At 46.8% G+C, this 23,578-nt stretch overlaps 3 protein-coding genes across 3 annotated transcripts in view; all 3 read right to left on the bottom strand.

The window, feature by feature from the left end:
* LOC310662829 (pyrin domain-containing protein 1-like) overlaps nucleotides 1-23,578 on the bottom strand; it is a 742,864-nt gene that overhangs the window by 113,686 nt on the left and 605,600 nt on the right. The gene's annotated exons all lie outside the window — the stretch shown is intronic.
* OR5AU1 (olfactory receptor family 5 subfamily AU member 1) lies at nucleotides 1,339-7,466 on the bottom strand. Its single transcript, XM_083408993.1, has 2 exons — nucleotides 6,413-7,466; nucleotides 1,339-2,754 (listed from the first exon to the last, which is right to left on the bottom strand). The coding sequence occupies exons 1-2, from the start codon at nucleotides 7,447-7,449 to the stop codon at nucleotides 1,728-1,730; spliced, it is 2,064 nt and encodes a 687-aa protein (XP_083265119.1). The 5' UTR covers nucleotides 7,450-7,466; the 3' UTR covers nucleotides 1,339-1,727.
* Nucleotides 10,744-22,223, bottom strand: LOC310662783 (zinc-binding protein A33-like). The gene is made up of 6 exons (XM_083409894.1): nucleotides 21,560-22,223; nucleotides 19,214-19,309; nucleotides 17,818-18,054; nucleotides 15,188-15,210; nucleotides 14,571-14,695; nucleotides 10,744-11,819 (listed from the first exon to the last, which is right to left on the bottom strand). Exons 1-6 carry the CDS (start codon nucleotides 22,034-22,036, stop codon nucleotides 11,269-11,271), a joined length of 1,509 nt encoding a protein of 502 aa, XP_083266020.1. The 5' UTR covers nucleotides 22,037-22,223; the 3' UTR covers nucleotides 10,744-11,268.

The raw sequence follows: 23,578 nt of genomic DNA, 5'->3' as shown, positions 1-23,578 counted from the left end.
AATCTTTTTCAAACCTTGAAATTTCCTTATTAAATCCATTCCTTTTATCCATGTTAAATATATCATTTAATTGGTGATATTGTAACCTATCAGTTACTAAGTGTCTTATATCCTCAATTTTTTTTCCTTTTTAAGTGTTGTTCTACTTCCGTTAACAGCTCTTTATAGGTTGCCCATTCACTTTTTGCATTTAAATTTCAAAGATTTAACTTCCAGTGGGGAGAGCCACCATCTTGTAGTTTTTTATAATGTTTTGTTGATAAACCATCTGACCCTAGTGATTTACCTAATTTTGTTTGGATAATGACCTGTTGCAGTTCCATTGTTGTTATTGGTTTAAATTAATGATTTAAATCATTAATTTTCTCTTTAGGAAATTTTGGTACATTATTCTGCTTTAAATATTCCACAATGTCCTTATTTTCTTTACCGGCTAAATATAGCTCTGTGTAATGTCTTACAAATTGTCTTCAAAGAGAAGACATTGGATATTTTAAAGTTTGTAAAACGTTTATTTGAAAATAGTGGCTGAGGGTGTGGTTGGTTGTCTTTGGTTGCCTTTAGTGAGAGTTGTTTTTGTGTGTGAGCCGGATGTGAGCGTGTATTTTTGAATCATGTTAGCCAGATTGATTCGCACGCTGTGGGAGGATTCTCGTTGTTCTCTTGCTGGGCTGCGTATGAGATAAAGGGGAACCGAACCGGGGTGAAGGCATCTTCCTCTATTTGTCCCTGCATCAGTTTCAGTTTCTCAAACTTCTTTTCTCTGGGCCACATTTTCAGAATAAAAATTACCTCGCACCACACTGAATTGTTTATTGATGAGAAATACATTGGAAAAGGAAAAGGAACAGCTCCCAGCAGTGCTTGATTTATAACATAGAACACAACTACTTCATAATATGTTCACGGGACATCCAGAAGGTATTAAACAATGCAGCTACATAAGAACATGAACCATTCCCAAAATATAATACAGTGGTGCCTCGCAAGACGAAAGAATCCGTTCAGTGAGTCTCTTCGTCTAGCGGTTTTTTCGTCTTGCGAACCAAGCCCATTAGCGGATTAGCGCTATTAGCGGTTTAGAGGCTATTAGCGGCTATTAAAGGCTTAAGGGATTAGCGGATTAGCTGCTAAAAGGCTATTAGCAGCTTAGTGCCTTAGAAAAAGGGGGTGGGGAGCGGGGGGAAAACCCCAGGAATCGCAAGACATTTTCGTCTTGCGAAGCAAGCCCATAGAGAAATTCGTCCTGCGAAGCACCTCCAAAACGGAAAACCCTTTCGTCTAGCAGGTTTTCCGTCTTGCGAGGCATTTGTCTTGCGGGGCACTACTGTACTCAGTGTCCTTGCATATTCTTGCCACACTTGCCATCCTCTACTACCACACCAGTGTGGCACGCCACATCCTTTGACTCACAAGATATGCGGAAACATAAACCTTTAACTGAAATGACCAGAGCCACAAGGAGAACCAAGAATAAAAGTCTCCATATTACATCAAGCAAAATGTTCAACCAATTCAAAGTTACTTATTCCTGGTGTCTAGAGAGACTGATGGGAGAGAGAGTTTTACAAATTTTTTTCTTTTTGGTATTCAAAAAAAATCTCAGGAAACTGAAACAAAGGGTTACCTTTTTTTTCCCCTTTCGAAAAATGGATATACTGTACTACTTTTCCTGGGCTCAGAATTACTTATGCGCCCATTCCAACTTAACTGAGAAATGCAAATAACTAAGCCACACATTTGCTCTTTAAGCATTTATGAACTATTACCCTCTTCAAGGCCCCTTTCACCTCCTTGTTTCTGAGGCTGTAGATCAAGGGGTTCAACATGGGTGTAATTACCCCATACAACATGCTCACCATCCTGTCCTGATCTGGATGGTGGCTGGAGGAAGGCCTTAAGTAAGTGAAGAGGATTGTCCCATAGAAGAGGCCCACTACCATAAGATGAGAGGCACAAGTGGAGAAGGCCTTGCGCTTCCCCTCGGAAGAACGGATCCTAAGGATGGTGGAGATGATGTGGATGTAGGAGACCAGCGTCACCAGAAAAGCCCCCACACCCAAAATCCCACCAACAATGAAGACAACCATCTCAGCCATATAGGTGGAAGCACATGATAAGGCCAAGACTGGAGGGATATCACAGTAGTATTGATTGACTCTACTGGATCTGCAGAAAGGTAGAGTGAAAGTCATTACCGTGTGCAGAAGGGAGTTGAGGAACCCTGTGACCCATGTACCAGCAGCCATCTGAAGACACAGCTTCTTGCTCATGATGACCGTGTATCGCAGAGGGTTGCATATGGCCACATAGCGGTCATAGGCCATGACAGCCAAGAGGAAGACCTCTGTCCCTGCCAAGGCTATCAGGAAATAGAGTTGCAGCACACAGCCAGCAAAGGAAATGGTATTGCTCGCTGACAAGAGGCTCTCCAGCATCTTGGGCACTGTAGCTGTGGGGCAGCAGATGTCCAGCAGGGAAAGGTTGCTGAGGAAGAAATACATGGGGTTGTGCAAATGAGAGTCAGCTGCTATGGCAAGCAAGATAGCACCATTTCCTATTAGGGTGACCAGGTAGATGAGCAAAAAGGCAGCAAAGAGGGAGAAGCGGACAGCTGGGAGATCAGAAAGTCCGGTTAGGATAAATTCTGTCACTAGGGTGCCATTCCCTATTTCACCATTCAGAAAGGAGCTTTCCTGGAAGAGTTTGGAAGCATAAGAGACACATGAAACATGTTGAATGCTGCAGACATATTAGGGATTGAGATGAGCTCCAAGAAGATCTCTCCAAATCAGAATTGTGAGAAATTCAATGGGAAAATACAATTCAATGTAAGGGAATGTGAAGTGATGCACATTGGGGCAAACGATCCAATATTCACATTTACCTCAACGGGGTTTGGACTGTGGGCCAACATCTTTACTGAGCCATCAATTTACAACCCCAAGGTCTCTTTCCTGGTCAGCCACTGGCAGTTGTGACCCCATGTGTAAATATGTGAGGTTAAGATTTATTCATTATATATTTTTTCCGCCAACATGCATCACTTGTTTACATTTAATTGTATTTCCCATTTTATTTCACTCAGTTTGAGTAGGTCCTTTGGAGCTCTTTGCAATCACTTTTTGTTTTAATGGCACTGAACAATTAGTATCATTAACAAACTTGGCCACCTCAATTCTCACACCTGACACCTCATCACTTAGGAACAAGATTAAAAGCACAGGTCCCAATACTGAACCTTGGGGGACTCCACTTTCTGAAACTCTCCAGTAGGAGAAGTGTCCGTTTAATCCTTTGCTTTCTTTTACTTAACCAATTCCTGATCTGCAAGAGTGTTTACCACCTAGCCAGCTGAAGCATTCTGGAGAACTCAAAGATTTGCATTCCATCCCATAACGTTTTGTTTGGCCTAATAAAGCCTTTGCTCTAATATGGATTTTTGAATTTTTCTGTGAGAATTCTCATCTAAGGCATCTTTCTATTCACCTGAACATCCTTTGCAGAACATTCCATGTACCACTCCCATACCATATAACCTTGCCATTGAGGAGCCTTGCTCCTTCTCTCTGTACTAGCTAAGGGCTTATCTACACTCACCTTTCCTCCACTCTTTCCAGTCACGGTTCCCAATTTAAAGTTCCATGTCTGAACATCGTTTGTTTTTTTTTACTCCAGAGCTTTGCCTGTGAAAGCCGACTCTCTAAAGCTCAGTAGGAGCAGACAGCAATCTGTGGAGAACCCAAATTGATGTTTGCTCTGATTGAGCACTGAAGAGTAGGTTTCCACAGGGAAACTCTGAGGCAAAAAAAAACCTCCACAGCTTTTAAGCACTGACCTGTGCCTGGAAAGAGTGGAGCAAAAGGTAAGTGTTCCCCACTTCCTTCATCCTTGACCTTCATCATAACAGCCCCATTAAGCCAATAGCTAATACACACTTGCAATGACTGGTGCATATTCATTCCTCCAAAGGTCTCGCTTAAGAATTCCTCTCATCTGCCTTGAGATCAAGGAAGAGTCTGTTCCTCCAGCAGCCCAGCCTTTCCCTTTAAGTCCCAGCATGAGGAGCACAAGGGAATCGCAGGCACCAGAGCTCTGCCTCAGTGCCAGCAAACATCTCTTTATGTCTCCAATGACCAATGATAAGACAAAAAGGTGTCCTTGATTTCCCAGCACAGTAAGCTGCAGCCCTGTGAAAATTATTCATTCCAGAAGCTGCTCCCTGTACTGTTAAGGGAATACAGTCTGTGTTTTATGTATTCAAGTTCACCAAAGTCTGAAGCAGTTCTGGTCCACGTTTCCCCACCCCCACCCCAAAAAAAAAAAAGTTCAGGAGCTGTAGAGACTAGTCCTTCAGGTTACTGAAGAGAATTTTTTTTTGTGCACTTTTATCGTGTCTTGTGTGCAGAGGCATACCTAGGCTCCCTTGCACCCTTCACAAGGACCTGTATTGGGACCTCTGAAGCCGGAATAGACTGGGAACCAGAAACTCAAAAAGGTTTCTTTCCATTTCCTTTCAAGCCCCACCAGTGACTTTCTCCATGGTAATCACGGTCTGAGCTGCTTCCCCTCCTCCTCCTCCGTCGGTCCATTTTCTGAGCATGCAGACAGGCTCCTAGCCACTCTGAGCCAGAGTGGAGAGTCACGGTTTTTGTGCTCCCCCTGGCCTTAACCTGACCAACTCCTAGGTGCACCCCTGCATGTGTGTTTGAGTTTGTTCTAAATAAAGTAGTTTGGCCAGCATCCCTCCTGTAAAGAGTGCATCTTACGCTCCCCACAGTTCAGCTACTTCCCTCACAAGCTTAAAAGGCCACACCTAGGGAGCCTGAAACCAAGCCCAGTCTATGTATTTTGAGGCCTTATAAACAAGTGTCTACAGATGCAGCTCAGTCAACTTCTGAATGAGCCCCAGAGCAGTTATAAAACTGTGAGGAGATTATGTCGAAGCAGTTATGGAAACAGTTATGGAAGGTCATTGCTAAGGGTAATGAATGTCTACAAAAAAATTTACATATCACTTGGGAAGATAGGCAAACTAATGCCAGTGTACTGGAAGAAGCAAAGATCCCCAGTGTCGAAGCAATGATTCTTCAACATCAACTTCATTGGACTGGTCATGTTGTGTGGATGCCTGATGATCGTCTTCCAAAGCAACTACTCTATTCTGAACTTAAAAATGGAAAGCGTAATGCTGGTGGTCAACAAAAGAGGTTTAAAGACTCTCTCAAGGCAAATCTAAAAAATATATATAGTATAAACACCAACAATTGGAAAACATTGTGAGCACTCCAAATACAGAAAAGCCTTTACCAAAGGTGCATGGACTTTGAAGATGCTCGAACTCAGGACGAAAGGGAGAAACGTGCTAAGAGGAAGGCACTCTTGGCAAACCCTCACCATGATCAACTCCCATCCAGAAACCTATGTCCCCACTGTGGAAGGACGTGCGGATCCAGAACTGGCCTCCACAGTCACTTACGGACTCACTATTAAAACTGTGTTTATGGAAGACAATCTTACTCAGCTATGAGTGATCGCCAAAGAAAGAAAGAAGCCATCTCGAGCTCCTTTTCTTAGGGCTTATCCACATTTACCTGTTGTCTCGCACTTTCTAGGCAACAGGTCCGCACTTTCCCAGTCCATGTCGAACCAAAGGATGCTTGTGTTTTGGTTTCATGCTCTCGTGCGAATCAGCTCCTTCCCGCAAGAGCTCAGAACCAGAAAACAAGGGTCCTGGTTTTGATCAGCAAGATGTTGGAGGTATGCAATACGCAATTGCACCATGACCCCTCTCCTGCCCCTCTGTGCCTGGCAAGAATTATAGTTAATAATTTGTATACTTTGTCATGTTTCTCCCAATGAACCTCGATTATCTGAAAAACCATGATCCATCTCCACTGTCCCCCAAAGTACCTAACAGGGGCATTCTGTGGTGCAGATTAAATGACCAGAGCATTACCTACACTTACCTCCTTTTGATATTCTGGTTAGTGTGAGGGTTGGGTCATCTCTACCAAACCAACTATAATTTGTCCTCCAGTAACACAGAGCCAGAATCTCTGTGGGAGGCAGTTCCCCTAGCATAGGGGTGGGAACCTGTAGCTCTCCAGATGTTGTTAGACTTCCAACTCAGATCAACCTCAGCCAGTATAGCTGAAGGTTAGGATTTATAGGATTCATAATCCCACAGCATCTGGATTGCCCTGCTCCTGCCTAACCCAGCATTTGAGCTCAATTCCTTCTAGTATTCATGTTTCCTGAACACAGGGAAGCAGCTTGGGGCTATTTAGAGGCACATGTCCTCAGCAAGTGTGGTAAGAATTTAGATGAAAACAGGTTTTCTGTCAGAAAATTTTATTCAAAGGTTTATTACATGGGTGGTGCCCTGAGGTACCATCCCAGCAACAATCACTTTTTACATTCCACACAGCATAATTTCCTACCCATGGTTCTCATCAAGGCCACTTTGACCTCCTTGTTCCTCAAACTGTAGATTATGGGGTTCAACATGGAGGTCACAACTGTGTAGAAGAGGGCCAGCAGCTTGTCACTCGACGCCGAGTAGCTGGATTTGGGCCTAAGGTACGTAACGATGCCTGAACCGTAGAACAGGGAAACAACGATGAGATGGGACGAGCAAGTGGAAAAGGCCTTACGCCTGCCCTCGGCTGAGGGCATCCTCAAAATTGAGGTGATGATGTATACATAGGACGTGAGGATCAGAAGGAAAGGGGCCGTGATGAAAAGTACAGCCACCATATAGACTGCAACAACGTTCATTGAAGTATCGCCACATGCTAGCGTCAGGAGAGGAGGGATGTCACAGAAGAAGTGGTTGATCCTGTTGGGCCCGCAGTAGGTCAGGCTAAAGACATAGTTCGTTTGACCCAGTCCAACCATCACTCCCACCGACCACGAGGCCACCGAGAGCTGGGCACAGACGCCTCGGTTCATGACAACACTGTACCGCAGCGGGTTGCAAATGGCCACATAGCGGTCGTAAGCCATGGCAGCAAGGAGACAGCATTCCGTGATGCCAAAGAGGGTGAAAAAGTACATCTGGGTAGCGCAGCCCCAGAGAGAGATCCTCCCATTCTCCAACAACAGGTTAGCCAGCATCTTGGGGACAATGGCTGTGGTGTAGCATATTTCCAACAGCGACAGGTTCGTCAAGAAGTAGTACATGGGAGTGTGGAGGGTCGGGTTTAACTTGATCACGGTGGTGATGATGGAATTCCCTGCGAGCGACACAGTGTACATGGAAAGGACCAGCGCAAAAAGGAGTATTCGCAGTTGAGGCAGCCCAGAGAAACCGACAAAGATGAACTCGCTCACCAGGGAAGAATGATTGCCCATGGACCGCAATAGAGAATGACTCAGCTGCAGAAGATCGGAGATATAGATGGTGAAAGCTAGCCAGTCGCAAATGATCCACAGTTCTCTTCCCATTGCTTAGCACAGGGCTTACCCACCAGTGGTGTAGCGTGGGGGGTGCAGGGGGGGCCGGCCGCACCAGGCGCAACATCTGGGGGGGCACTCGCACTCGCAGCTCTCTGCCCCTACCTGGCTCACTCACTCTCTCTCACTGCAGTGCTGGCTGTGCGAATCCGATCGGAGCCGCCGGGTTGCCGCCCAATGTGGAGGGGAGGGTGCCAGGCGTGCGGTGCGGTGCGGTGCGGTGCGGAGAGAGAGTGAGGGACTATCTGGGGGAGGGACAGTGCAGCGGGGAGGAGGGCGCAAATTACTTGCCTTGCCCCGGGTGCTGACAACCCACGCTACGCCACTGTTACCCACACTTGCCTTTGCCTCTCTGTCCAAGCAAAGTTCTGTGTCCAAGTGTGGTTTTTTTGCTCCAGAGCTTTTCCCACAAAAAAACCCCCTGCTCTTCAGCATTCAGTCAGAGGAAATGTCAATTCAGGTTATCTGCAGGTTGCTGTTTGTGCTGGTTGAATTTTAAAGAGCGTTGTTTTTGCGGGGAAAGCACCAGAGTGGCAGGGAAAGGGTGCTTGGACGCTGTGCTTTAAAGTGTGCGCCATGCCTGGAAAGAGCAGAGGAAAAGTGGATAAGCCCTGGCAGAGGTTTCAGGACTTAATTTTGACTTATCTGACACACACACTCCGACTTGGAAGTGCCCCCTTTTAGCGTCAGATGTATGGGGTTGTGGTGCGGAGCTAAGGTGAAGAAAATACACACACACAGGATTTCAGCAGGAAGTTACGGGGTGTACAAAGGTTGGGAACGAAGCAGCATGCCCTCTTCAAAACTTTTGTATATATAACTTTTGTATATATAACTATAACCACGGCAGTAGCCCGATGAGCACAAATACACCTGAATGCACAACAGAGGGGACTTTGAAGGATCCCATGAATTGAATATGCTGCGGCTCTTCCTCATGCAAGGAACACATTTTGCCACTGCTCAAAGGAAAACCCAGTACCTGCACCTTGGGAAACAAAACTGTTCACTAACCAGGCATCTAATCGGGAAAGAAAAGGCGTCTAAGACATTTCTTTCCCAGAAAAACTGACCCGCGGAAGACCTCTGATCATCCTATGTGACGGTGTTTTCAGGATGGGGAAGGCAGAGCTAATCCGTTTTTCTGTTTACAAAAATGAGCTGGCTGATACTTCTGGAAAACTTACAGGGAGGACACGAAGACAGGAGCTCAGTTGCATTGTTTGTCCCCAGTACCTGATCTTCTCCAGAAATAGACTGCACCATGGAGATCATGTTTTGCAACCAAGACTAACAGCTGCGGATAAACCCAGCTTCCGTTAACTTGCCTAATATTTGAACTATCACATGGTGATCTTGCTACACTGGAATTACTCCGAGGCAATCTTTAAAACTCAAAATGAAGTTTTGAAATCAAATTTCGACTGATCAATCAATGCATACTTTACAGCCTTAGGGGGTGACTCAGTGGAGCATTTGCCAAGGCTACCTGCAATGGCAAACCAATTTGTGGGAAAACACTAATCTCCAAATGAACTATAGAATGCAAGTTCTGCTGAAGGAAGCCATTTGGACCTGTTGCTCTCCAGATGTTGTTGGATTACAAATCCCATCATCCCTGACGTACTGAGAACTGAAGTCCAGCAACATCCATCCAGCAGCAGGTTGCCTCAAACAAGATTTTTAAGCTGAAAGTTATTGCACTCAGATACCGTGCTTATAGCATTATTCTCTTATTTTGAGTTGGTTCCCTGTGTGAATGACTATCGCGCTTTAGTGGACACTATATGTGTGTTGTTTCAGAATGCATCATAATTATTCTAGAAATCTAGGAGTAAAACGGCTCTTACGTCTTCCAAGCATCCAAACAAGCAACACCCAAACTGATGCCTCCCAAGAGCAGATGTAAATATAACAGATCAAGGAAGAACTGAGCCACAAATGCCTTTAGAAAGGTGCACTGGTGTTAAAATTTAAACAACATCCTCCCTGTTCAGACACACAGACAACCTGCACTCACCTCTGAAAACATGACCCAACCCATCATCTGAGAAGCCTCCAGGCTGATCCGACTGATACCTTTCTACCATCACCTCTTCCTCCCCTGAGGCGTCCTCAGTAGACCCGCACCCTCCCTTTCCCAGAAGCATCCAGGTATAACAAGTCTCTTTGGGTACAGTTTCTGCAGGGATCTGGCGCTCTAGCTCCCTTAGATGCTTGTCAGACAAAGCTGTGCTGTTGGCAATTGTCTGAGGACACCATTTCGCTTTGTCCTGTTTACAAGAAGAGGAGAAAGGAATCTGAGCAGCCCAGAAAGGAGGGTCGCATCTGTACTTCTGGAGGTTCTTGGACTCCATGTCCCATCAGCCCCAGCCAGCACAAGCCAACAGTTGGGGATGATGGGAGCTGTAGTTCAAACACCTGGATGGGCCGCAGGTTAGCCACCCCTGCTCTTGAGTTGCCGATATCGTTGGCAGAGAGTAAGCTAGGGAGACTAATTCTGGCTGTGCACAAACACACACACACAGGGCTCACTGCGATTAACAGGAAACATTTTATTCTGATGGCAAAATGTTTCAACTTCTGCCTTCCTCTGCTGCTAAAATAAAAAAATGAAATGATGCTGTTGTCAAGGTGGCACTTCTGGAGATGTTCAGAAAGGCATCGTTCGCTGAAGCTACGGGATGTTGGTGCTGCCCTCTCCAGGCTGAGGTCATGTGGCTTTAATGTGTCCTGCATGTACATTTAGAACAAGCTTCCTCAACCTCGGCCCTCCAGATGTTTTGAGACTACAGTTCCCATCATCCCTGACCACTGGTCCTGCTAGCTAGGGATCATGGGAGTTGTAGGCCAAAAACATCTGGAGGGCCGAGGTTGAGGAAGCCTGATGTAGAAGTTTCCCCCTCTTTGCTAAAGTAGGAGGATCAGTTGGTGTCTCTAAATCTGACAGTCCGTGGTTCCCATTTCAGAACTGAAACGTTTAGCTTCTGGCTGCTCTACCTCTTCAGTCAAAATTGTGGATGTGTGGTTCCTAAACCATGTGCGTAGGTCAGTTGTCGTTTTATATTTTCCAGAGCTTCATCGTTTACTTTCAGGTCTCTTTTCTGCCCTCCCTCCCTCGTCCTTTATCACTAGCCTTATCTGTGGCAATATTTCCTTCAAGGCAGTCCCCAGGTTCTGATACACCCAGAACAATGAAAGTTCCTATTATATCTTTATAATAATAAATATTTATTATTTATACCCGGCCCATCTGGCTGGATTTCCCCAGCCACTCTGGGTGGCTCCCAACAGAATAATAATAATAATAATAATAATAATAATAATAATAAAGCAATAAAATATCAAACATTAAAAACTTCCCTAAACAGGGCTGCCTTCAGATGTCTTCTAAAAGTCCTTATTTCCTTGACATCTGAAGAGAGGGTCTTCCACAGGATGGGCACCACTACCAATAAGGCCCTCTGCTTGGTTCCCTGTAGCTTTGCTTCTCGCAGTGAGGGAACCGCCAGAAAGCCCTCGGTGCTGGACCTCAGTGCCCAGGCTGAGCGATGGGGGTGGAGACGCTGCTTGAGGTATACTGGGCCGAGGCCGTTTAGAGCTTTAAAGGTCAGCACCAACACTTTGAATTGTGCTCATTCTTTCCTGGGGAAGCTCAGAGCAACTTTGCACGGGGCGCCGGTGGTTTCCTAGCCAGGCACCACCTGGTCCAAGTCCACTCTGATCAAGCAACTCAACATAAATTAAGACCGTTTGCAAATGAAACAGAGTCCTGGTGGGGCTTGATGGGACTTCCAGATACGACCTTTGCTATGCCCGCGGGAACCGAAGGTGAAGGGCTTCGCCGTTGAGCCCGTCTTTGTTGACTCCAGGGCTGAACATGGGGTAGAGGCGCTCAGAGAAGATGTCCGAAAAGGTGTAGATGTGGAGCATGGTATCAGCATCGTAGAAGGAGACCTGCCCCGCTTCGTAGTCCAGGTAGACCCCGACTTTCTGGGGCTTGGCCTTGAGGGTCAGCAGCTTGGGGGGAGACTCAAGGGCCTTGTATTCGCTACCGTTCCTCAGCCAGATGGCCCAGAATCCATTGCTGGGCTTGACTTTCACTTTGGCTTCCTTCCTGTTGACGGACTCCTTGGCCACGCCAATGTCCCAGCTGGTTTTATTCCTCACCTCTACTTCCCAGTAATGGCGTCCTGAGGTAAATCCCTGAGAGCCCAGCACACACACGCACTTGCTGAACCTCTCAGGCCCGTCAGGGACCTCGTCCTCGGGGTTGTCTTCCAGACGAACGCTATCAAGGTCCTTGGAGAGCACAAGGTTGGGGTGGTTGGTGGCGGGATCCAAGGTGATTTGACAGGGAGCTGTTGGGATACGACCGACGTAATGGTTACCGACACCTTACATTACATTCAGAAATGTTGGGTGCAGGAGAGATCTACACTAAACAGGCTGTCCAGTTTTTACCTCAGAGGTGCCAAAAGGATTTTCTGGGCCCAGCACACCGGATGTGCATCAGGCAGTGGCGTAGCGTGGGGGGTGCAGGGGGGCCAGCAACATCTGGGGGCGCGCTCGCACTCGCAGCTCTCTGCCCCTACCTGGCTCACTCACTCTCTCTCACTGCAGTGCTGGCTGTGCGAATCCGATCCGAGCCTCCGGGTCGCCGCCCACTGTGGAGGGGGGGGTGCCAGGCGTGCTAAAATCGAGTGCTAAAATCCACGGGTTAGGGGGCGCAAATTACTTGCCTTGCCCCGGGTGCTGACAACCCACGCTACGCCACTGGCATCAGGCCCCCCACCCTTCTTACACAAAGAGGACATGTATCTACATCATTACTGTCAACTTTCAGATTTGAAAATAAGGGATCAGCAGCCTCGAAAATAAGGGGTCAGCAGCCTCACCTGTCCCGGGGACAGCCTACAAGATATCTAACAATCCGGGATAGCAGCGGGAAGCAGCGAGAAATGGCTCTGGAATAAGGGAATTTCCCGCAAACAAAGGGAAGGTTGACAGCTATGATCTGCATATCCTTTGCTTCACATACAAATTCGTATTGTCTTTGGCAAGTAGGGTAGAGGGCCCAGTGATAAATCAGGGGCCACACACAACAAGACAGACAGAGGCCTCAGCTACATTAGTCAAAATGCAGCCTTATAAATGCGTTATAACACTGTGACACTGGATGGGACTGCAGAGCTAAAATCGCAGCTCAGTGATATTTTCATTTGTGAGCTTTGCAATGGTTTCTCGCAGAGTGTTTTCACAGCGGTTTTTTTGTAGCTGTGTAGATCTAGCCACAATGTCAACAGGAGAAACTTTACTTGTAATTTTAGTCCCAGTCTTGAAAAGGCATAACCTGTTAAATTTCTGCCTGCCACATAGTGATTAAAGCAGGCTTCCTCAAACTCGGCCCTCCAGATGTTTTGAGACTGCAATTCCTATCATCCCTGACCACTGGTCCTGCTATCTAGGGGTCAGGGAGTTGTAGGCCAAAACAATCACTATGAGGGCTGAGGTTGAGGAAGCCTGGGTTAAAGGCAGCATTACTATTATTATTATTATTATTATTATTATTATTATTATTATTATTATTATTATAATACCCTGTCCATCAGGCTGAGTTGCCCCAATCACTCTGGGTGGCTTCTGACACATATAAAAACATTTAAAAATGTCAACCTTTTTAAAAAAAAGTTTAAAGGGCTGCCTTCAGATATCTTCTAAAAGTTGTGTAGTTCTTTATTTCTTTATCTCCTCAGATAAAGCCCTGCTCTTCTCTAATGTCCACCCTAAACCATACAAAGAACTCAGGTTTCACGAGTTGCAACCCAGTTGTGTTAACTGGAGATCTTTCATCAGCTGGCACTCGGTACAAGAGCAGGCATGGCACTTCAAAGAATCATAAAACTGTAAAATTGGAAGGGACCCCAAGGATCATCTAGTCCAGCCCCCTGCAATGCAGGAATTTTGGGGGCTCAAACCCATGATCCTGAAATTAAGGTTCTCATGCTCTACCAGATCAGCTATCCCAGTTTGCTTCAGATGGAGCAGGGGTCAAAAGAGATGAAAAATTCCACACACACACACACTTTTGGATAGATGGCTGCTAACAGATTGAGGTTGAATCCTTACAAGACAGAAGTACTGTTCCTGGCGGACAGGGGGCGGGTGGGTGTGGAGGACTCCCTGGTCCTGAAGGGGGTAACTGAAGCCCACTGAAGGACCAGGTGCGCAGCCTGGAAGTCATTTTGGACTCACAGCTGTCCATGGAGGCACAGGTTGATTCTGTGTCCAGGGCAGCTGTCTACCAGCTCTATCTAGAATACAGGCTGACACCCTACCTACCCACAGACTGTCTCGCCAGAGTAGTGCATGCTCTAGTTATCTCTCGCTTGGACTACTGCAATGCACTCTACATGGGGCTACCTTTGAAGGTGACCCAGAAACTACAACTAATCCAGAATGTGGCAGCTAGACTGGTGACTGAGGGTGGCCACCAAGCCACATAACACCGGTCTTGAAAGACCTACATTGGCTCCCAGTACGTTTCCGAGCACAATTCAGTGTTGGTGCTGGTCTTTAAAGCCCTAAACGGCCTTGGCCCAGTATACCTGAAGGAGCATCTCCACCCCCACCGCTCAGCTCACTGAGGTCCAGCTCTGAGGGCCTTCTGGCAGTTCCCCCCCTATGAGAAGTGAGGTTGCAGGGAACCAAGCAGAGGGCCTTCTTGGTAGTGGCGCCCGTCCTGTGGAATGCCCTCCCATCAGATGTCAAATAAATAAACAACTATCCGACTTTTAAAAGACATCTGAAGGCAGCCCTGTTTAGGGAAGTTTTTAATGTTTAATGCTGTATTGTGTTTTTAATATTTGGTTGGGAGCCACCCAAAGTGGCTGGGGAAACCCAGCCAGATGGGTGGCGTATAAATAATAATAATAATATATTATTATTATTATTATTATTATTATTATTATTATTATTATTATTATTTATTATTATTATTATTATTATAGCAGAGCAGCTCTGGCCTCAAGTCACAGATTTTGCCACAGCATCACAGAAACAGTCTATGCCAAGCTGTTGTGGCAATAAATCCTCACCGCTCCGATACTTACAAGGTCTCAGAGCTGGCAGCATCTCCTTCCACACCATGTACTGAATAGGGCCCTTAAACTGGCCCAGGCTGAACTCACGGGCGACCACAGGCAGTGTGGATCCTTTGTCATCACTAGGGCAATATCTGCAAGAACAGGAAAAAGATCGTATAAAGTAGAATCCATGATTATGAGTGTCACAAGCTGCTCTTTATCTCCACCTAGTGGCCAGATCTGAAAGTGCTGCTCTTTGTACTAATGATCATTTAGCTCCTAAATAAGAGTCATACTACATTATTCAAACACGGGAGTAGTTGCTAGTGTGGATTAATCCATGCAAAAGGCACTGATGCTATATTCCTGATCTAGCAGGGAATGAGCTCTAGTTGTGGATCATAAGTCATGAGTAGAAAACAAACAGGAGACAGAGAAAGCTAGAAGCAGAGTTTTTTTAAAAAATAGTTTTAAATAGTGATGGGGAGAGGTAGAAGATCCAGGAGCCACAAAAGACCCTGGCCCACCCTCTGACAATATTGCTGCACAGCTCTGGTTACATCCTCAGATGAAGTTAAGTAAATGCATGTTTGTTGAGAGGGTTGAGAACAGAAGCAGGAGGTTCAGTCGTACGGTCTACTCACTTTTCTGTGAAGGCTTTGATGTCCTGCAAAAAAGGAAAAGGGAATCTGAAGAGATGTTCTGACCATTTAAAATATAGTTTCATGGATACCACAGAAGCTGCTTAAAACAGGACATCTTAAATTATTTTTCATCACCCTTATGGGTTTCCTACCTTCCTCCCACAGGAGCCCAGACTGTCATGCAGCCATCGCAAATGACAATAGCGATAACACCCATTACTAAAATAGTAGCTAAAACCTATATAAAAACTCAAAAGTGTGATGCTACAGGCACCGTAAATACGGTAATACTTAAGCCAATGGACTCCTCACTGCGTCTATATACCAAAGGTTTGAATGAATGACTAAACGCATCTTCAAGTGACGCTTAACAGTTGTCAACGACGAGGACAGCCAACTTTCCCCAGGGCTGGGAGTTCCATGAGCGGGAGAGCCACCACCAAGCAGACCCTGCCTCATGACACCATCCCACGGGCCATACCTCTCGACAGGACCATGGGCTGGGCCGCCCATGACAGTCACAGAAAATGGGCCAGCCCATATGGAGAGAGGCCATCTTGGACCCCAAGCCATCACAAAACTGGTTGTAATATCCCAGCCAAGGTCTAAAGCGGGGGGGGGGGGGACCTCAGGCCTCAGAGGCAAGGGGCCAAAAGTAGCTCTCCAAGCTTTTTTGGGGTGTGAAACAAGCTGTACAAAGGCAAAGATTCATATTTGTTGCTCCGCCCATTTTTGCCCCTGGCCACGCCCACCAGAAGGAAATGCAGTCCTTGATCAGAAAAAGGTGATCCACCCTTGGGTCTAACGGAAGCTAGCAATGCAATTGCCTGTCACACGAGTCTTCTCATGACCTCATCCAAAATGATGACTGGATTTGTGCGCTGCAGCCGGATTATATAAATCGAGGCAGTCATGGTGACTTTCTGTAGCCTAGGGCTTGCTCAGCAAAGGAAACCCTCTTGCTGGCTTCACTGGCAGAGCTGGTTTATTCCACGGGGGTTTCCTTCCCCCACATTCAAAGTTTTAAAAAATTACTTCAGTTGAACCTCTCTTTCTTTTCAGCAACCAAGTGCTCTGGTGGTTTACAGCTTGTTATGGAACTTTAACTCAGGTATGTTCATCTGGTGCCTTCGTTACACGTCTTTAGGCACCTTCGGCTGATTAATATTCTACAGCCTTTAAAATGTGGGGGGGGGATTGTTTTGTTTTAAGTTTTTAATTTGTTCTTTTATTCTGAATTTCTATCTTGTGAAATGCCCCAAGGTGAAGGGCGGTGTATAAATTTAATAATTACCGTATTTTTGGCACCATAACACTCACTTTTTCCCTCCTAGAAAGTAAGGGGAAATGTCTGTGCGTGTTATGGAGGGAATGCCTACGGGTGGCATGCCTACGGATTTTCCTCCTCTAAAAACTACGTGCGTGTTATGGTCGGGTGCGTGTTATAGAGCGAAAAATACGGTAATCCCACCCTCTCTAAAAGGGTTTGCAGTTCTTCCAAACTTCGCATCACTGGCAGCATAGTCACCATTTCTGGGCGATCATGGGTGCCAAGGCACACACAAATTTGGGTGCCTGGCTGGGCAACTAATAATTATTTTTTTATATTTATATTTTATTTTATTTTAATTAAATTTAATTTAATTTCCCTGCCCATCTGGCTTGTTTCCCCGCCACTATGGGCAGCTCCCAATAGAATATTAATAATAATAACAAAAAAGCAATAAAACTTCAAACATTAAAAGCTTCCCTAAGCAGGGCTGCCTTCAGATTTCTTCTAAAAGTCAAATAGTTGTTTAATCCCTTGACATCTGATGGGAGGGCGTTCCACAGGGCGGACACAACTACCAAGAAGGTGTGGTGGCGGGGCATTCAGTCGGGCCCTTCCGCTGCGACAGGGGGCTCCATCGGGCCCTTCTGCTTTGGCGCCAACATATGACATCACGCACGCATGTGACATCACACACACATGCCAAGCACCCACAATGCTGGGTGGAACTCGGCGCTCCTGATGGGCAGATTTCATTGGCTCCACTTTCCACGTCTTAATACGCATCCTTTGCAGGTGACGGTTCCCCCTACGTCCCCTTTGTACACAGGTACAGATATGTCATACCTTCTGCTCGATCATAAAAAGCAAAGAGACACAAGCATATTTTGTTTACGTGATTTGTGCAGGATCTCAAGTACCTCTGGGAGACCATAAAAAGGTAAAGGGACCCCTGACCATTAGGTCCAGTCGTGGACGACTCTGGGGTTGCGGTGCTCATCTCCCTTTATTGGCCGAGGGAGCCGGCGTACAGCTTCCGGGTCATGTGGCCAGCATGACTAAGCCGCTTCTGGCGAACCAGAGCAGCGCACGGAAACGCCGTTTACCTTCCCACCAGAGCGGTACCTATTTATCTACTTGCACTTTGACGTGCTTTCGAACTGCTAGGTTGGCAGGAGCAGGGACCGAACAACGGGAGCTCACCCCGTCGCGGGGATTCGAACCGCTGACCTTCTGATTGGCAAGTCCTAGGCTCTGTGGTTTAACCCACAGCGCCACCCGCATCCCTTCTGGGAGACCATACCTGCCTGCAATCCAGAAATGATGCCCTCCCCATAGATTTGTTCAGAGACGCACTGACCTTCAGGAAGGCTTCGGGGTCCAGCTGCTCCTCCAGCCGTGCCTGGATCTTGGCCACTTGTTCCTCAGCCGCGCGAACTTGCTCCTGCCCGTTGCGCTGGTTCCTTTCCAGCTCGCTGAGGAGGAGCTCTTCCTCACGCCGGATCTCCCTCCTCATCGCTGCCTCCTTCTCCTGGAGCCACTGGTGGAGCTCAGTGAACTGGGCCGAGAGGTGCTGCTCCAGGCGGAGGCGCTGGGCCTTGAGAAGGAACAGCAATGGTGGAGAAAGGAGGATGTGTGAGCGATGGACACTGGCTCTATTTTGGCAGCCCCAGTGTGCTTAGAGAAAAGTGACTGTTTGTGGGAGGAAGCCAGCAGCCCAGTGTTACCCTCCCAGACTGAACTGGCTGTTTTTTCCTTCATTTAGAAGTAGCAGCAACATTACATGCATTTTTTAATAATAATAATAATGTATTACTTATACTGAGATCCAGTGCCAAGGTCCTTCTGGCGGTTCCCTCATTGCAAGAAGTGAGGTTACAGGGAACCAGACAGAGGGCCTTCTTGGTAGTGGCGCCCACCCTGTGGAACACCCTCCCTTCAGATGTGAAGGAAATAAGCAGCTATTTTATCTTTAAAAGACATCTGAAGGCAGCCCTGCTTAGGGAAGTTTTTAATATTTAATGCTGTATTGTTTTTAACACTTGATTGGAAGCCGCCTAGAGTGGCTGGGGAAACTCAGCCAGATGGGTGGGGTATAAATAATAAATTTATTATCATTATCATTATCATTATCATTATCATTATTATACCCCACTCATCTGGCCAGGCCTCCCCAGCCACTCTGGGGGCTCCCAACAAAATTTCAAAAACACAATAAAACACCAGTCATTAAAAACTTCCCAATACAGGGCTGCCTTCAGATATCTTCTAAAAGTCAATATAGTTGTTTTTTTCTTTGTCATCTAATGGGAGGCCATTCCACAGGGCGGGTGCCACTACCAAGAAGGCCCTCTGCCTGGTTCCCTGTAACCTTGCCAGAAGGCCCTCAATGCTGGACCTCAGCGTCCTGGCTGAATGATGGGGGTGGAGATGCTGCTTCAGAAGAATATTTTATTCTTTTTTTTTCATATAGGAAATTGTTACTCAACAATTATATTCCAGTTCAACAAAACTAGTGACTTCCCGCTCACCTGACGTCGATGTTTATAACACAAATTACATGCAATTGCACTTTAAGGTTCCATTTTATCTAATGTCATCCTCTCGGACATGTTTCTTAATAGATTCTGCTGTTTTCTTACACTTCAAACCAAGCATTAAATGCACATCAAAAAGCAAAAGTGTTTGTGCTGAAAGTAACATGCAGCTTGGCTCCATGAAACAAGGGCGGAAGCATCAAAGAGGCTTGGACTCACAGAGATTTCCGGAAATTTCTGGGCACTCTGCTCTTGCAGTGATTTCGCCGCTTGGGCTCTGGATTCCAGCACTGCCTGAGCAGCTGTTAGGACCTCCTGCATGGAAACAGACATGGCAAAGAATGAACACAAAAGGGCAATGAGAATACATTGGCAACTGCTGCTCATGTAGGGTTGCCACTAGCCACAGCGATTAATAATAATAATAATAATAGCCTGGTTAGGGGGGTTTGTTTTATTTTTTGCTTTATTGAAATGGGGGGGGGGAGTTTCTGGAAAACCAAAAGGCAACATTAGCCCACTTTACCTGCCATTAGAGGAGACATAAACTTTATGCTGGGCTCCACCTCTCAAATAAACACACCCAGTTTGTTGTTATTAATAGGGCATGACTTTCTACCTGGCAATATTTCAAAAAGTGAAAGAGGTTTTGTTTGTTTGTTTTTGGCCAATGTTTCGAGCTTTAATTTTAATGCAATTCACCAAAATCTACACTGCCGACATGGGCTGCCATACGTCAGGGTTTTTCCCAGACAATTTCCACCCAGATGCTGCTTACAAATATTTGTCCGGGAGATTCCAGACGTACGGCAACACTAAATTAGAAGTGGTTTGAGCAACATGAACGACACCCTCTTCAAAATAAATTGCCTGCAATCCTTTCTTTTCCCACATCCCTTTCCAAATTTGGCATGTTCCTTTTCACCAGACGCTGCCATTTTTTGAGTGAAGTCTGGATTAGCAGCTTGTGTTTATTAAACTGCGTGTTTAACGAAGTCATCACCCTGAGTTACAGCTGCCCAGCACATAGCGAAGTCTCGCCTGATTTTCATGGCTCTACAAGTGATCAACGCTTGCAACAGCTTGAGCAAGAAGGCAATGCACACCCCAGAGGTGCCAGGGCTCAGAGTTAATGCAAACCAGCTCACCAACCAAGAAAGTCAGGGAAGCAGTACCAAAGAGTGTCAAGGTACCTGAGAGGCCCTGCAGACCTGAAACTGAAGGGATCCACTGGGTGAAACGCAGCCGACTCTAGGAAATCACAGCTAGGGGAGATGTTTGGAAGCATACAGCTAAAGCAGCTTTGAGATGATCATGTGCAACTCTGAATCACATCTAGGAAAGACTGTTTGCCCAGAGTTGCGAAACTGAGCTCAAGGCTCAAGCAAGAGGCATCCTTTTTTCCCTCAAAAATGAGTAATGGTCAGGTGATGTGTGAGCCATTCTTCCACTCTGAGACCCACAGGTATCATAGGTATCATAGAATAAATTGCACATTCAGATTAATCATGGGGAACAGCCCCATGGAGATTGCAACACAGACCAAAAGGTAAGGAACTCATTGTTTAAAAGCTTCTTGCAGCTTATTCTTCTTTCTTTCTTTTAAACTCCCCACACATATTAAGCTAATATTCAGAGACCCAAAAGCCAGCTCTTTCCTATCTATGTTGTGTACCACCCTGAGATCTACAGATGAAGGGTGATATACAAAAGTTAATAATAATATGCTTCTTGGGTTTTGGTTTGTTTTTCATAGTAAGGAATCTAAACATGCATTTTGAAATAGGGCAGCCCGAACAGGACTTTACTACATTACGATTCTGAATGTGCCAGGTATCAATCATGTCCAGTTGCAAACATTATGAGAAAAGGGATTTGATGTAAAATGTTCTACTGTTTCTACAAGCAGGGGCAAGCTAAGTAACATCTGGAGAACGTGCTTTGTTGAGCTGCAAAAATTAAGCTATAACGTCCAGCGAAGAAGAATTCTGGTTGCATGACGCCAAAAACTGGACGGTCCTAAGCAGTGCAAGTTGCGAAGTGGCATGGCCCGCCCCTAGTGGGACAACAGGATACTGCAACCAGCGACAACAGGCGGTTGTGCAACAGGGTAGAAGTTTGGGGCAGAAATCCCAGGTCCCGCTCAGTGGAATAAACAGAAGCACCACAGCCACCCAGTTCAGCCCTGCTGTCTTGCCGTTTTTTGGAAGCCAGTTAAGTAATAGGCATCGTTGCCTAAAAACAGAGGAGTGCCAGATCTAGCCCATTTCCCCCCTTTAAACCCCAAGATCTCCCAAAGACTCACAGTTAAATAAAAGCCTAGGCTAGGGGTTTGGAAGCTAGGGGGTTGTTTTCAGGCTCAGCAACTGAACCCCGTCCACAGTTCTTCCACATTTGAGTATTCAAAGGCAGCTAGAGGGCACTAGGATGGGGGAAGTCTGATCCACCCTGGATGCTTTATCTGAGATTCCTGCATTTCAGGGGGTTGGACTAGATGACCCTTGGAACCCAACTCTAGGATTCTACGATCTAGCACTATAGGATGCTTGAGCGCCGCCTACCGACCTTGTAGCGCTCCACAGCCCCGTCCAAAGGGATGCACTGGTGCCCCCAGTGATCCGGCTGCAGCGCCCTCACCAGGCAGCCGTCGTCGGCGCAGAAGAGCAGCTCTCCCTGCACTTCGTCGTCCAGCAGCCCGTCGGGCTCGGCGTCTTCGTCGCTCGCCCGGGCGGACAGAGTCTCCAGGGTCTTCCGCGCCAGCTGGCCCAGGACGCGGTTGGCCGTGAATTTTCCCCCCGGGATCTCCCGGCGGCACTCCGGGCACGTGGGCAGAGGCGCGTCCTCCCCGTCGCTGCTGCTGCTGCTGCTGCTGCTGCTGCCGTCTCCGCCGCCTCCGCCGGGCACCTCTGCCCAGTAGCGGGCGATGCAAGGCTGGCAATAGTTGTGCCCGCATTCCAGCATCACGGGGTCCCGGAAGAGCTCCAGGCAGATGGAGCAGATCAGGTCCTCGGCAAAGTGCTCCACTCCCGTCGGGGCCGCCATGGGGATCTCAGGCCTTTCCTACACAGCCCTGGAAAATGTATTTATCTTTCTCTCTCCTTGCTTTCCTGTTATAAAGTTATTTTCTTCTACTGTGTGCAGGGCACGGTCACCCTCCTCCTCTTCTGACTTTTCTATTTTTCAATTCTCCCCTTTTTATCTATTTGTTCTTTACTGAACGCGCAGCTCTGTTACTCCTTAAAAAAATGGCTAGAAATTAGCTTTTTCTACTTCCTTCCTTGCTTTCCTCTCTCTCTCTCTCTCTCTCTCTCTCTCTCTCTCTGTCTGTCTCTCTCTCTCTCGTCTTTTTTCTGTTCCCCTCGGTTCCTTCGTCGGACTTCTCCTGTCCTCCTCGCTTCCACCCCGTCGTCTACTCTCGCCTCTCTCTTTCACAGACGGTACGAGAATCGGTACAGATTTCTGGACGATTCTTAAAAGGGTTTAAAGGTCTCCCACTCCGTCCGACGTCCTGATTTGCCGCCTCTGCTGCCTCTTCGACCCCCGTCTTTAAAATCTCTCTCCTTTGGGTCAAGGAGCCGCCCCGCCACTCCTTCCTTGCGCCCGCCCCTTCGGTGCCAACATCCAGATGCATCACAGCCGCGCCAAGCCAGGGGTGCCCCGCCCGCCCCGCCCCAGGAAACATCTGGAGGCTGGAGGGCATCAAACCGGTTCCAGGTGAGAGAGAGAGCCTCCGGAAGTCCTGAGAGAGGAGACTAGAATCATTGAGCTGGAAGGGACCACGAGGGTCATCTATTCCAACCCCTGTAATGCCAGAATCTTTTTGCCCAGCGTGGGGCTCGAACCCATGACTCTAAGATTAAGAGTCTCATGCTCTATCAACTGAGCCGTCTTGTTGAACAACCTCAATCTTGTTGGTAACCTCTGAGAGCAGGGCAGTGAACATGCTGCTTTTGGTTCTCTGTATACCTGAAGGAGCATCTCCACCCCCATCACTCTGCCCACACACTGAGGTCCAGCTCCGAGGGTCTTCTGGTGGTTCCCTCCCTGCGAGAAGTGAAGCTACAGGGAACCAGGCAGAGGGCCTTTTTGGTAGTGGTGCCCTCCCTGTGGAATGCCCTCCCATCAGATGTCAAGGAAATAAACAACTAACTGACTTTTAGAAGACATCTGAAGGCAGCCCTGTATTGGGAAGTTTGTTTGTTTTTTAAAAAAATATTTTTATTAAGCAATTTCAACATAAGAAACCATATAATCACATACATTATTTTTCCCCTTTCCGCCCCCCCTCTTCCATCCCTCCCTTCCCCCCCCACCAGGGATTTCCATCAGCTCCCCTCTCTGATTTCTCTCCACATATTATTCTCTGCATGTTATAAAATTATATTTATCCTTGCCTTATCTAGCTATCATGTTCTCAACCAATCAATTTGTGTATGTTTCTTCAAAACCTGCCAAGAAGTCCAATTCATTTTGTTGTCTCTTTAAATAATTTGTAAAAAGTTCCCATTCTTCCTTAAAGTCACAGTTGTCCTTATCCCGCAGTTTGTATGTCAATTTAGCCAACTCTGCATAGCTCATCATTTT

Source organism: Podarcis tiliguerta, assembly GCF_965153285.1.
Source record: "Podarcis tiliguerta genome assembly, chromosome: 13".
Classification (NCBI taxonomy): domain Eukaryota; kingdom Metazoa; phylum Chordata; class Lepidosauria; order Squamata; family Lacertidae; genus Podarcis; species Podarcis tiliguerta.
Note: the sequence above shows the minus strand (reverse complement) of the source record. Positions and strands in the feature narration are given on the sequence as shown.